General features: G+C 38.4%; 1 protein-coding gene across 1 annotated transcript in view; it reads left to right on the forward strand.

The window, feature by feature from the left end:
* Window positions 1-15,144, forward strand: part of WDR27 (WD repeat domain 27) — a 176,540-nt gene that overhangs the window by 63,107 nt on the left and 98,289 nt on the right. The window contains 2 exon segments of the mRNA XM_036768210.1: window positions 8,222-8,343; window positions 9,564-9,697. Of these exon segments, the coding sequence (XP_036624105.1) occupies window positions 8,222-8,343; window positions 9,564-9,697 (256 nt within the window).

Consider the following 15,144-nt stretch of genomic DNA (forward strand, 5'->3'; position numbering starts at 1 on the left):
TTCATCAAAGAGAATGGCAATAATGTGACAACATACTAAAACTTATGGGATGCAGCCAAAGCAGTTGTTAGGGGAAATTTTATATCTCTGAATGCTTACAGAATGATATAGAGAAACGAGGAGATCAGTGAATTGTTCATGCAACTGAAAAAGCTAGAAAAAGAACAAATTAAAAATCCCTAATTTAATACGAAATTAGAAATTCTGAAAATTAAAGGACAGATTAATGAAATTGAAAGAAAAATATTGAACTAATAAATAAAACTAAGAACTGGTTTTATGAAAAGAAAACCCTATAAAATAGAAAAAAATCTTTTAGTTAATTTGATTTAAAAAAAGAAAGAAGAAAACCAAATTACCAGTATCAAAAATGAAAAGGGTGAATTTACTACCAATGAAGAGGAAATTAAAACAATAATTAGGAGCTATTTTGCCTAATTGTATGCCAATAAATCTGACAGTATAAGTGAGATGGATGAAATATGTACAAAAATATAAATTGCCCAGATTAACAGAAGATGAAACAAAATACTTAACCCTATTTTGGGGAAAAAAGAAATTGAACAAGCCACCAATGAACTCCCTAAGAAAAAATCTCCAGGGGCGGAGCCAAGATGGCGGCTGGAAAGCAGGGATTAGCGTGACCTCCCTGCCGAGTCCCTCCAAAAACTTATAAAAAATGGCTCTGAACCAATTCTAGAACGGCAGAACCCACAAAACAGCAGAGGGAAGCAGGGCTCCGGCCCAGGACAGCCTGGATGGTCTCTGGGTGAGGTCTATCCCACATGGAGCTGGGAGCTAGGAGCTGGGAGCGGAGTGGAGCAGAACTCAGCCTGAGCGGCGTGGACCAACCAGACCAGAAACTGGGCAGAGGGGGCCCTAGCGCCCTGAATCAGTGAGCTGCGGCAGTTACCAGACTTCTCAACACACAAACACCGAAGACAGAGGAGAAGGTTAGTGGGAAAAGCTGCGGGAGTGGAAGGAGTTCACGGTTGGGCTTCCAGCCCTGGGGGCAGCAGAAGTGGGGCAGCTACAGCTGCTGCCGCTTCTGGCCCCAGGCCCACCTGGTGGGAGGAATTAAATGGCAGCTCAGAGCAGGAGTGCACAGCCTGCTGAAGATCTAAGCCCAGTCTGGGTTGGGGGTTCTTGGGGAAGGAGCAGTGCTGGTGTGGCAGAGCCGGCACCTCCCCCCCAAACATGGAACATAGAACTCTTTAATCTATAAGCAGTCATACCCCACTGAAAAACTCAAAGGTCAAGTTAGTTGGCTGGGAATATGGCCAGGCAGCGAAAACACACCGAGATTCAGTCTCAGACTTTGCATTCTTTCTTTGCTGACAAAGAAGACCAAAACATACAGCCTAAAGAAGTCAATAAAGTGCAAGAGCCTACACCAAAAGCCTCCAAGAAAAACATGAACTGGTCCCAGGCCATGGAAGAGCTCAAAAAGGATTTGGAAAAGCAAGTTAGAGAAGTAGAGGAAAAATTGGGACGGGAAATGAGAAGGATGTGAGAAAACCATGAAAAACAAGTCAATGACTTGCTAAAGGATAGACCCAAAAAACACTGAAAAATACACTGACGAAAACAACACCTTAAAAAATAGATTAACTCAAATGGCAAAAAAGCTCCAAAAAGCCAATGAGGAGAAGAATGCCTTGAAAGGCAGAATTAGCCAAATGGAAAAGGAGGTCTGAAAGACCACTGAAGAAAATACTACTTTAAAAATTAGATTGGAGCAAGTGGAAGCTAGTGACTTTATGAGAAATCAAGATATTATAAAACAGAACCAAAGGAATGAAAAAATGGAAGACAATGTGAAATATCTCCTTGGAAAAACCACTGACCTGGAAAATAGATCCAGGAGAGATAATTTAAAAATTATTGGACTACCTGAAAGCCATGATCAAAAAAAGAGCCTAGATATCATCTTTCAAGAAATTATCAAGGAGAACTGCCCTGATATTCTAGAGTCACAGGGCAAAATAGAAATTGAAAGAATCCATCGATCGCCTCCAAATAGATCCCCAAAAGAAATCTCCTAGGAATATGGTCGCCAAATTCCAGAGCTCCCAGATCAAGGAGAAAATACTGCAAGCAGCCAGAAAGAAACAATTTGAGTATTGTGGAAACCCAATCAGAATAATCCAAGATCTGGCAGCTTCTACATTAAGAGATCGAAGGGCTTGGAATGCGATATTCCGGAGGTCAATGGAGCTAGGATTAAAACCTAGAATCACCTACCCAGCAAAACTGAGTATCATGCTCCAAGGCCAAATATGGATTTTCAATAAAATAGAGGACTTTCAAGCTTTCTCAATGAAAAGACCAGAACTGAATAGAAAATTTGACTTTCAAACACAAGAATCAAGAGAAGCATGAAAAGGTAATCAAGAAACAGAAAGTGCAAGGGACTTACTAAAGTTGAACTGTTTTGTTTACATTCCTACATGGAAAGATGACATGTATGATTCATGAGACCTCAGTATTAGGGTAGCTGAAGGGAACATGCATATATATATATATGTTTATGTATATATATATGTTTATGTATATATATATGTTTATGTATATATATATATGTGAATGTATATGTATGTTTATATCTGTGTGTGTATATATGTATGTGTGTATATATGTATATATATCTATATCTATATATATGTATATATATATAAAGAGAGAGAGAGAGAGAGAGCAGACACAGGGTGAGTTGAAGATGAAGGGAAGATATCTAAAAGAAATAAAATCAAATTAAGGGATGAGAGAGCAACATACTGAGAGAGGGAGATAGGGAGAGATAGAATGGGGTGCATTATCTCGCATAAAGGTGGCAAGAGGAAGCAGTTCTGTGGGAGGAGGGGAGAGGGCAGGTGAGGGGAGAATGAGTGAACCTTGCTCTCATCAGATTTGGCCTGAGGAGGGAATACCATACATACTCAATTGGGTATCTTACCCCACAGGAAAGAAGAGGGAGGAAGATAAAAAAATAAAAGGGGGGGGCTGATGGAGGGAAGGGCAGATGGGTGTGGAGGTAATCAAAAACAAACACTTTGGAAAGGGGACAGGGTCAAGGGAGAAAATTCAGTAAAGCGGGATGGGTTGGGAAGGAGCAAAATATAGTTAGTCTTTCACAACATGAGTATTGTGGAAGGGTTATACATAATGATACACATGTGGCCTATGTTTAATTGCTTGACTTCTTAGGGAGGGTGGGTGAGAAGGGAAGAGGGGAGAGAATTTGGAACTCAAAATTTTAAAAACAGATGTTCAAAAACAACAAAAAAAAGTTTTTGAATGCAACTAGAAAATAAGATATGCAAGCAATGGGGCATAGAAATTTATCTTGCCCTATAAGAAAGGAAGGGAAAAGGGGATGAGAGGGGAGGGGGGTAATAGAGGGGAGGGCTGACTGGGGAACAGAGCAACCAGAATATATGCCATCTTGGAGTGGGGGGGAGGGTGGAAATGGGGAGAAAACTTGTAATTCAAACTCTTGTGAAAATCAATGCTGAAAACTAAATATGTTAAATAAATAAATTTAAATTAAAGAAAAAAGAAAAAATCTCCAGGGTCAGATGGATTTACAAGTGAATTCTACCAAACATTTAAAGAACAATTAATTCCAATACTATATAAACTATTTGGAAAAATAGACAACTAAGGAGTCTTATCAAATTCTTTTTATGACACAAATAATTGTGTTGATAATTAAACCAGGAAGAACCAAAACTGAGAAAGAAAATTATAGGCCAAATTCACCAATGAATATTGATGCAAAAATTTTAAATGAAATTTAAAAGCAAAGAGAACATAGCAATTTATTATCAGGATAATATACTATGAACAGGTGGGATTTCTACCAGGCATTCAGGGCTGGTTCAATCTTAGGAAAACTTTGAGTATAATTGACCATATTAATAACATACCAACAGAAATCAAATGACATGACCGTACAACACTGGCCATTTTAATCTTTTGTTAGTATGAAATGAAGTCTTGGAATTGTTTTGATTTACATTTCCTTTATTATTAGTGATTTGGAATAATCCTCTACATGGTTATTAATAGTTTTCAAATATTACTCTCAGTACTGTTTTTAAAAACGTTTTGACTACTTATTCATTAAATAATGGTCATAAATATGGTAAATTCCTATAAGTTAGATACCATGTCCTTAAAGAGATTCGATACCAATATTTTTTCCTCACTTGCCATCTTCTCTTCTTATACTTACTGCATTTATTTCATATCTGTAAAAACATTTCATAAAGTTAAAATTATCTGTTTTATCTTTTATGATTTCCTCTAGCCTTCCTTTTGTTAACAATTTTCCTTCTAGCCATAGTTGTGAAAAATTCTTGATCTTCCTGCTTAAGTCTCTCCCACTCCAATTATTCTTCAGTTGCCAGATGATTTTTTTTAAAAACAAAAGTCTGACCATGTCCACGCCTTGCTCAATGAACTCCAATGGCTCCTTATTAACCTCCAGGATCTAATATAAAATCCTTTATATTTAAAGCCCTTCACAAGGAGCCTGTGTCCCTTAACACTGCTAGCAGCGACTGTACAGTTACTGCTCCATGTGGGCAGGTAAGTGCAAGAGCTCTGGAAGTGGCATCACCTTGCACACCAATGGTCTTGCTTCTAGCCTGGCCTTCACATCATCCTCTGGGAAAGCAACTCCTGTGGAGGAGGGGCTAGCCATCCTCACCAGCTGCTAACCAGTTGCTACCCACAAAGGCAGACAAGCCAGCCTTGTGGGAGCAGCAGGGCCCTATGACAACGAGAAAAGAGGTAGCATGTGCCAGGCAAGTCAAGCCACCATCACCAGCAATGTGAATACCATCTCTCCTCAGACACAGATGGATACAACTCAGGACCCTGAACCTAAGAGTCTTAGGAAATAGCCCATTGCCCTCACCCATCATTCTGGGAAACATTCCCTGTGGAGACATAGCCTGGCAACAACTCTTCCAGGTGCTATAGCCAAACCTACTGAAGACTCAGAGAAAGTTCTTGCCAGTAAAGGCTTAGGTTCTGCCAAATGGTTCAGCAGCAGAAAGTGAGATAATTTTATCAGTGGAAATGTCATAGAGGCATTCATTACCATCTGCTTTGCTGTTTTACCCTAAAAGGACCATGGGAATTTCTATCTGACCTGTAGTTGAAAACCTTCCCTATTGGAAAGTCCCTTTTGAGCAGGGATCATCTTACTTTTCTATTTGTATCTCAAGTACGGAGCACAGTGCTTTGTGTATTTTAAGCACATACAAATTTTTTTTTGCTTATTCATTCATTCACTCACTCACTTATATCCTGGCCTCTTCCTACTTTTCCAGTCTTCTTATCCTTTATTCTCTTTCTCTGATCTAGCTATATTGCCTTAATTACTGCCCCTCATCTTGGGTTCCTGTGCCTTTGTGCTGGCTACTGTCCATTCCTAGAATACTCTGGCCTCTCACCCTCCTTTGTTTTCCTGTCATCCTTTAACTCAGCTCAAATGCTATCTTTTTCCAGTCTCACCTGCTGCTAATTCCCTGTCCTTTCAGAGTTCCTTCATCTACTCTGTGCATAGCTAGGGTGGCTAGGTGGCACAGTGGATAGAGCACCAGGGCTGGAATCAGGAAGACTAATCTTCACGAGTTCAATTCTAGCATCAGACACTTACTAGCTGTGTGACCTTGGGAAAGTCACTTAACCCTGTTTGCCTCAATTACCTCATCTAAAATGAGCTGGAGAAGGAAATAGAAAGCTACTATAGTGTCTTTGCCAAGAAAACTGCAAATGGGGTCATGGAGAGTTGGACACATCATAAATCCTTTGAAATTGCCTTGGATCTTTGTATTGCTGAGAACAGCTAAGTCATCATACAATATTGCTATTATTGTACACAGTGTTCTTGTTCTGATCACTTTATTTTGCATCAGTTCATGCAAGTCTTTCCAGGTTTTTCTGAAAGCATCCTCTTAATCATCTCTTATATCATGATAGTATTCTATTACAATCATATACCAAAACTTGTTCAGCCATTCCCCAGTTGATGGACATCTTACTTTTCAGTTCTTCAGCACCACAAAAAGAGCTGCTATAAATACCCTTATACAAATAGGTCCTTTTCCCTTTTTAAAAAAATCTCTTTGGGATACACACCTAGAAGTGATATTGCTGGGTTAAAGGGTATGCAATTTTATAGCTCTTTGGGCAAAGTTCCAATTTGCTCTCCAGAATGGTTAGATCAGTTCGCAACTCTACCAGTTTCCCCATATCCCTTCCAACATTTATTGTTTTTCTTTTCTGTCAAGTCAGCCAATCTGATAAGTATAAGGTGGTACCTCAGAATTGTTTTAATTTTCATTTCTTATTTTAAAAATTTTACCTAGTTCTCTCTATATTTGGCCACTTTCCCAGAACCAAGCCACTATGTCTTCCTCTCAAGGTTCTAGGGATACTCTGAGGGATTTTCATGTATCTATTCTTTACTGCCACTGGATTGAACTTCCCCACATAGTTTCCCTTCCTCCCTCAAATCCTTATGTGCAAAAACTTCCAGAGTCCCTGTTCCATTTAACCACTTAACATTGATTAGTATTTGCAAAGTGTTGTTTACTTCAAAGGTAAAGCTAGAACAAAAGTACAAACACTTTCCCAAAACATTTCAGAGACATAGTCTCCCTCATCTTACCTTAGTTTCTGGGAGAGTGTTCTCAAAATTAGCTCAATTCCTACATAGCATTGGTCTCACAAAATTCTAGTCCAGATGCAGCAGGACTGCTTGATGAATCTTCATTTTAGGTACTACAGGTCTAGATCCCAAAGGTCATTCTTTGTTTCTCAGGGTATTGATGCTGATCTGGCTATAATACCTATAAGCTAGGATTCTGGGATACCAGGGTACCCAGTGTATCCTGACCTTTTGAAAATCAAGAGGCCCCAATCCCTTCACCTAAAACAGAAAAGCACAAATTTGGAGGCCAAATGGCCTTGGAGGGGAGAAAGCCCAAGGCCTTTCCCCCTTAGAGCACTGTCTCTCAATGGATGAAGTGGGTCCAAGAGTTAAACCAAGAGAGGCGTTGACGAAAAGAATAGCTGAAGAGAAAATAAAATGTCAGAGGGTTTGCTTTCTGGTGCTGGTTGTAGGCCCTCCCAGTTCTGGCTGTACAGCTCATGGAAAAGCCCCTCCCCCCCCTCCCCACTACGTGGTTAACAGACTGGAACCAATTTACAGAATGTTTTACATGCTTCTTAGTCTCTCCGAGGCACGTCCTTTGCATATTGCCCACCCCTTCTCTCCTGGAAGCAGACTATTCAGCCTCACCCCTTCCTCCCCACAGGGGAGATCCTGTCGGAGGCCCTCTGTGTATGTGCTGGTCCCCCCCATTCTACTATCTAGTTATACTCTATCCCCATTAATGGGATAAATGCGGAAGCATGACGTGGCACCAAAAGGAGAGTGTCACAAGTTTTGAGGCTCACAGTGAGCTGTGGCTGGTTAGAAAATTAGGGACAACACATTTAGCTCCAAGGAGGGGAAGAGGAAGATTGAAGAAAGAATAGGATAGTGGCTCGAGGTAGATGAGATGATCAGTGACAACAGACAAGGCAGAATATATCAAATTTTATTTAGCTCCTATTTTCTTTGCTGAGCGAAATAGCCTCTGGACTGGAAAGAAAAGAACAAACATGGGTAACAGATTTGACATGCATTATAAAAAAGAACACAATGAGAACCCCTAGCTGCTCCTAGTGAGTCCAGATCACCTGGCCCAAATGAAATCTACGGTGGGAGATGGAAAGATGTGTTGGCTGTCACTGCACTGCTGTTTTATAGATTGTCGACAATGGGAAGGGTATGGCTGTACTGGAGAAAGGCAAATGGCTTGATTTTTTCAAAACTGGGAGAACACAATCTGAAAGCAACAGGTCAGAATGTATTATTAAAGGGATGGTCAGTGAACATCTAGACCCAGAAGTGATGATGACAGAAAAGGCTTTGAAAAATTTTAGAAGAGTTTTACCGAACTATAATTTTATATTATCCAGAATCACAAAAGCACTTGACAATTACCAGAAAATGCCACTAATTTCATTATTTATTACTTGAGAATGAAATTTCTAGTGTATTACATAAAAATGTTAGGCAAACTGGAATTCTCTTGTTATAATGTCTGGATGTCAGAAATCATGTTAAGATGCTTTCATGCTGTGTTTTTCATTTAAGGTCATGATGGAGCAGTGACTTCTGTCGGCTGGAGTCATGACAGGAAATGGTTAGTTTCTGCTTCAGAAGACAGAACATTAAGGATCTGGTCAGTTGGGACTACAGAGTCTACAGTATTTCTGGTAATGAATAATTCATATCTAATACATTCTTTCGTTTCAAATGAACAGTTTCGTGACTGTAAAACTCTCAGCTATTACAAACACTCCTAAGTCGAAATGCTGTTCAATTGTTCTGTCATTTTTAATGTATCAGAGAATTAAAAATATGAGTGTATTAGGGGTAGTTTTGTTCACATATGTTGAAAATGTGTTGTTTAATTTAAATGTTTATGCATTGATATTTATGTTACACACATTGATGTAGGCACATCTATAAATTATTGAATTATAATATGAAATTGACAAAATAGTTGGAACGAGTTGGGTAGGGAGTTGTGTTATAATAGTATAAGTGAATTTGCTTTTCATGTCTGGTATTGTAATACCATTTTATAGTTCAGGAAATGTTAATAGACGAAAGATTTATGAATGAAGTACTTTATGATGGAGAAAAGTCAGCTGTTAAGGGAAAATTGTAGGTGACCATATAGAATATAGATGTATAGAATGAGGGGACAGGGAACTGATATGCAAGTTTTGAGCCACAATAACAGAATAGTGGATGATGAAGGCTTCTGTCCATGATTAGTATGGTGGTGGTCTTTCAAGGTAATAACAAGAAACTCAGTTCTGATTTATGATGTAAAAAGAGCCAGAGAAGGTGCTACAGGAGGCATATGACATAAAATGGTAAGAATTTAAAGATCATTTAACATTTACTGCAAAAAGGGGAAGAAAGAGTTGTAAAGAAGAAATTTTTATTAGGCAAGATGAGGTAACCAACTCAATGATGAGACTTCAAAAGTTAGATGATTTTTCTTTAGAGATGTTGGTGATGTCAGAACCCATGAATTATAGTTATATACGTTATGTGTGATAAAAACTTCAGACTAACAGTCTTAGGAGCATTTGAATAAACAATTGAATTGCTTTTAATGAAAAACTTATTTCCTAACAAGTACTTTACTGCCAAGTTTCTTATTTTAGAAAATAAAAAATCCTGAAAATTAGAACAGTCACTTTTAGGAGCAGTAGTCAGAATTACATATTTTTTTTTTCCAAATAAGAATAGTTATTTATGGAAAGATACTATAAGTTTTACTCAACAAATCATGTTTATCAGTTTGGATGGATTGCAAGTGGGGAGTCAAAATAGAAACACTGAATATTTATAGCAGGGTTTATTGATATTATAATGGTTTGGTTTTATTTTGGAAATAATTCCAACTTTTTCATTTCAGGGCAAGGACATGTTAAGTAAGCCTATACGAGTCACACAGTTTTATTATATGGATGCTTTTATATTGCTATCCTCTGGCTCCGAATTTCACCTACTAAAATATCACATTGACACACACAAAGATGAGATCAAAAGGTAGGCAAAACTATTCTTGGTGCATTTTAAGTATTTGTATTGATTTGTATATTCTTGTAGGAGTAAAGAAAATGATATTTCCTAGAAGCATAATATTTGCAAATCTACATTTTATATCACAAAATTGAATAGTATTATTCTCAAATACAAATAAAGCCAACCCTTAGTAAAACTGGAAAATAGAAGAATATTTTTCAGATTTATAATATACATTATTTTTAACATTCCTTTGTTAAAATATTCCATACAACAACCCAATGGAGTTTGGTTGTACAAATATTATCTTCACTTAGCAGATGAGAAAACTGAGAGAATAAATTTGAATGACTTGTCCATGGTTCTAGTAATAATATGTCAGAGCTACCAGTTTAAAGTTTAGTTTACTTTTTTGAGTTCTACAACTAAAAACATGGTAAGTTTAAGTGACTGTCACAAAAGTGAAGAGTTGATAAATATTATCTCTGCTGTAACCTTTGCTATAGTTTCTCCATCACTAGTAATTAGTTTTCATTTATAATATTACATTTCACTTAGAAATGAAGTATCATATCACAAATAAAATAATTATGACATTTTCCTTGTTCTACCTCCATACAGTTTTCTCTAAACTTACTCTCACAATTATTCTTCCTTTTATTCACAGATTAAGAAATGTCTATTTTCCTCCTTAATGCTAACCCTTTTACCACTTTCTGTAATTCTCTTGCTTCTAATGATTTTTTTCTCTTTCTTTCTTTCTTTCTTTTTTTTTTTTTTGGAAAGGGGAAGGCAGGGCAATTGGGGTTAAGTGACTTGCCCAAGGTCACACAGCTAGTAACAGTTTCAAGTTTCTGAGACCGGATTTGAACTCAAGGTCTGCCTGACTACAGGGCTGGTGCTCTACTCACTGTGCTACCTCGCTGCCTCCTACTTCTAATAATTGATGAATAAATCCTACTTCTAGACTTACCCCTTATTTTGTTTCAATCTTTCTCTTACTTGCCTCATTTCCCTCCATCTTCCCCATTGTTCTCTTTATCTTTTTTAAAAAATTACTTGACCCTAATAGCCGCTAGCTACTATAATAGTAATTTTTACCTTTCTTCTATACCCGAACCTCTTTTTTTTGGATCATTTATTTATTTATTTAATATTTTTAGTTTTCAGCATTGATTTTCACAAGAGTTTGAATTACAAAATTTCTCCCCATTTCTCCCCTCCCCCCACTCCAGGATGGCATATATTCTGGTTGTCCCATTCCCCAGTCAGCTCTCCCTTCTGTCACCCCACTCCCCCCATCTCCTTTTCCCTTACTTTCTTGTGGGGCAAGATAGATTTCTATGCCCTATTGCCAGTATATCTTATTTCCTAGCTGCATGCAAAAACTTTTTTTTTGAACATCTGTTTTTAAAACTTTGAGTTCCAAATTCTCTCCCGTCTTCCCTCCCCACCAACCCTCCCTAAGAAGGCAAGCAATTCCACATAGGCCACACGTGTATCATTACATAGAACCCTTCCACAATAATCATGTTGTGAAAGACTAACTATATTTTGCTCCTTCCTATCATGTCCCCCTTTGTTCAATTTTCTCCCTTGACCCTGTACCTTTTCAAGTGTTTGTTTTTGATTACCTCCTCCCCCTATCTGCCCTCCCTTCTATCATCCCCCCTTTTTTATCTCCTTCCTGCTTCTTTCCTGTGGGGTATGATACCCAAGTGAGTGTGTATGTTATTCCCTCCTCAGGTCAAATCTGACAAGAGCAAGATTCACTCATTCCCCCTCACCTGCCCCCTCTTCCCTTCCTACAGAACTGCTTTTTCTTGCACTTTTATGCTAGATAATTTACCCTATTCTATCTCTCCCTTTCTCCCTCTCTCAATATATTCCTCTCTCATCCCTTAATTTGATTTTATTTTTTTAGATATCATCCCTTCATATTCAACTCACCCTGTGCCCTCTGTGTATATATATATATATATATATATATATATATATATATATATATATATATATATATATATATATATATATATGTATATGTATTCCCTTCAGCTACCCTAATACTGAGGTTTCATGAATTATACACATCATCTTTCCATGTAGGAATGTAAACAAAACAGTTCAACTTCAGTAAGTCCCTTATGATTTCTCTTTCTTGTTTACCTTTTCATGCTTCTCTTGATTCTTTTGTTTGAAAGTCAAATTTTCTATTCAGCTCTGGTCTTTTCATTGAGAAAGCTTGAAAGTCATCTATTTTATTGAAAATCCATATTTTGCCTTGGAGCATGATACTCAGTTTTGCTGGGTAGGTGATTCTTGGTTTTAATCCTATCTCCATTGACCTCTGGAATATCATATTCTAGCCCTTTGATCCCTTAATGTAGAAGCTGCTAGATTTTGTGTTATCCTGATTGTGTTTCCACAATACTCAAATTGTTTCTTTCTGGCTGCTTGCAGTGTTTTCTCCTTGATCTGGGAGCTCTGGAATTTGGCGACAATATTCCTAGGACTTTTCTTTTTGGGATCTTTTTGAGGAGGTGATCTGTGGATTCTTTCAATTTCTATTTTACCCTCTGGCTGTAGAATATCAGGACAGTTTTCCTTGATAATTTCTTGAAAGATGATATCTAGGCTCTTTTTTTGATCATGGCTTTCAGGTAGTCCAATAAATTTTAAATTATCTCTCCTGGATTTATTTTCCAGGTCAGTAGTTTTTCCAATGAGATATTTGACATTGTCTTCCATTTTTTCATTCCTTTGGTTCTGTTTTATAATATCCTGATTTCTCATCAAGTCACTAGCTTCCACTTGCTCCAATCTAATTTTTAAGGTAGTATTTTCTTCAGTGGTCTTTTGGACCTCCTTTTCCATTTGGGTAATTCTGCCTTTCAAGGCATTCTTCTCCTCATTGGCTTTTTGGAGCTCTTTTGCCATTTGAGTTAGTCTATTTTTTAAGGTGTTATTTTCTTCAGTATTTTTTTTGGGTCTCCTTTAGCCAGTCATTGACTTGATTTTCATGGTTTTCTCACATCACTCTCATTTCTCTTCCTATTTTTTCCTCTGCTTCTCTAACTTGCTTTTCCAAATCGTTTTTGAGCTCTTCCATGGCCTGAGGCCAGTTCATGTTTTTCTTGGAGGCTTTTGATGTAGGCTTTTTGACTTTGTTGACTTCTTCTGTCCGTATGTTTTGGTCTTCTTTGTCACCAAAGAAAGATTCCAAAGTCTGAGTCTGAATCTGAGTCCATTTTTGCTGCCTGTTCATGTTCCCAGGCAACTACTTGACCCTTGAGTTTTTTGTCAGAGTATGACTGCTTGTAGAGTAAAGAGTACTTTGTCCCAAGCTTGAGGGGCTGTGCTGTTGTTTTCAGAGCTACACAGCAAGCTCTGCCACACCAGCGCTCCTCCTCCCCCAAGAACTGCGAACCATGACTGGACTCAGATCTAAGCTGGCTCTGCACTCCTGCTCAGATCCGCCACTTAATTCCTCCCACCAGGTGGGCCTGGGGCCTGAAGCAACTGCAGCTGTAGTTCTGTAGCTGCCCCATCTCTGCTGCTCCCGGGGTGGTGGCCAAACCCCGAACTCCTTTCACTTTGTCCCAGTAACCTTCCCTGTTGTCTTTGGTGTTTGTGGGTTGAGAAGTCTGGTAACTGCCACAGCTCACTGATTCAGGGTGCTAGGGCCTGTTCCACCTGGCTCCTGGTTTGGTTGGTCTGCACATGCTGGGCTCCGTTCCCATCTCCGTGAGTGACAGACCTCACCCAGTGACCATCTAGGCTGTCCTGTGTTGGAGCCCTGCTTCTCTCTGCTATTATGTGGGTTCTGCACTTCTAGAATTTGTTCAGAGCTATTTTTATAGGTGTTTGGCGGGACCTGGAGGGGAGCTCATGCAAGTTCCTGCTTTCCAGCTGCCCTCTTGGCTCTGCCCCCTTATACCTGAACCTCTTAGGGCATTGATTAGTACCCCCAGCTCCATTTCTTCTCTGTTCCCTTCTTCCTTAACATTTTACATGGGTAAATTTGACCTGGCAATTTAATGAATAAATAGTCTGGATGGCTTCTTATTTCAGAAAGCTGGAACTGATTTAATTGGTTGTGGGGATTCCTGGGAGAAGATATTCCCTCTGCCAATGCAGGTTGGCATCTTCTTTGCGCCTTATGGTTTTGGAGAGTTGTTCTTGGGCAGCCAATGCACTGACAGATTATGTGGCTTGCTCAAGATCACACTGCAAGTATGTATAAAAAGTGATATTTGAACACTGGTCTTTCTGGCTATGAGGCCAGCTCTCTCCACTATGTAAACTACTTCTTCTATCTAGCTTTTATAAATTAGAAATATGACAGCAAAACACAGTTTCAGTTAAGGGTTTCTATATATCAAAGCTATTTCCAGTTTTCAATAGATGGCTGACAGCAACTCAACTTTGATCATCTATTTTCAGTGACTTCTCTACTGCCTGTGATTCAATATAAAGAGTTTACAACCATGTAGCAATTACACTCTATAATAAAAGTTTCTGATTAATTGAAAGAGGTAGAATGTTATTGTAGAGTACTGTTCTTACACTTAGGAAAACTGGAGTCTATATATAGCCTATGGCACTTATAAGTTGTGTGATCACAGACAAATCACTTAAACTCTCTGAACCTCCTACATATGAAGTCTTCCTTATTGTCTTGTGTTCCTAGTGCCTTATACATTTTAAATTTAAGCTTCTACATGCAAACTGACCACACAGTCAAAACTCCCAAAACAGTGTAAGATCCTTGATGGCAGGGACAGTGTTGTTTTTGTCTTTTTATCCCTAGAACATATTTTTGCTGAATGAATTGAGTAAGTTAAAGGGAATTGGCCCTCAGCTGATGAAATTTTTCAGCTGTTCCAAATGATGAAATAGTTACTAAGGTTTGAAAGGGGTTATATTTCAATTGTTGGTGGGTGTGCCCACACCGTTAAAATCATGGATCCTTGAAGTATGAAAATATGTCTTCTAAAAGTTAGGTTGACACATAGGAAGGGTGTTTACTCTTCCTCTACTCAGTTCCCATCTTGGCCCAAGATGACACTAATGAGTACTGTAACCATAGAATAAGAGGGTCATTTCTCGCCAATGATGCTGTGCTTGGAAGTATGGCTTCCATTCTTGTATCCTATCCATTGCAATTTAGTACAAATACATGTTTTTGGTACACATTACACACTAATCTTTCCATCAAATAGGGGGGCAGTCTAGCACTTGCTGCTACCTACTTGGTGGTGAATAGTAGTCTTTGTAGTTGTGTTAGTCAAAGACATCTCTCTTAAGTTAAAAAGTCCACTTCATCTGTTAAAATATAGTTTTAACACCAGCTTGGCTCCTCCAATTAGTGTTATGGTTGGATCCTTAGATTGATCCTTGGTTTCATTATCTGCCAGTGATATGTCAATCCCAGAATACTGTTTTCATCAGCTTTGTCTTGGAAGGAGGCA

Source organism: Trichosurus vulpecula, chromosome 7 (assembly GCF_011100635.1).
Source record: "Trichosurus vulpecula isolate mTriVul1 chromosome 7, mTriVul1.pri, whole genome shotgun sequence".
NCBI classification, from domain to species: domain Eukaryota; kingdom Metazoa; phylum Chordata; class Mammalia; order Diprotodontia; family Phalangeridae; genus Trichosurus; species Trichosurus vulpecula.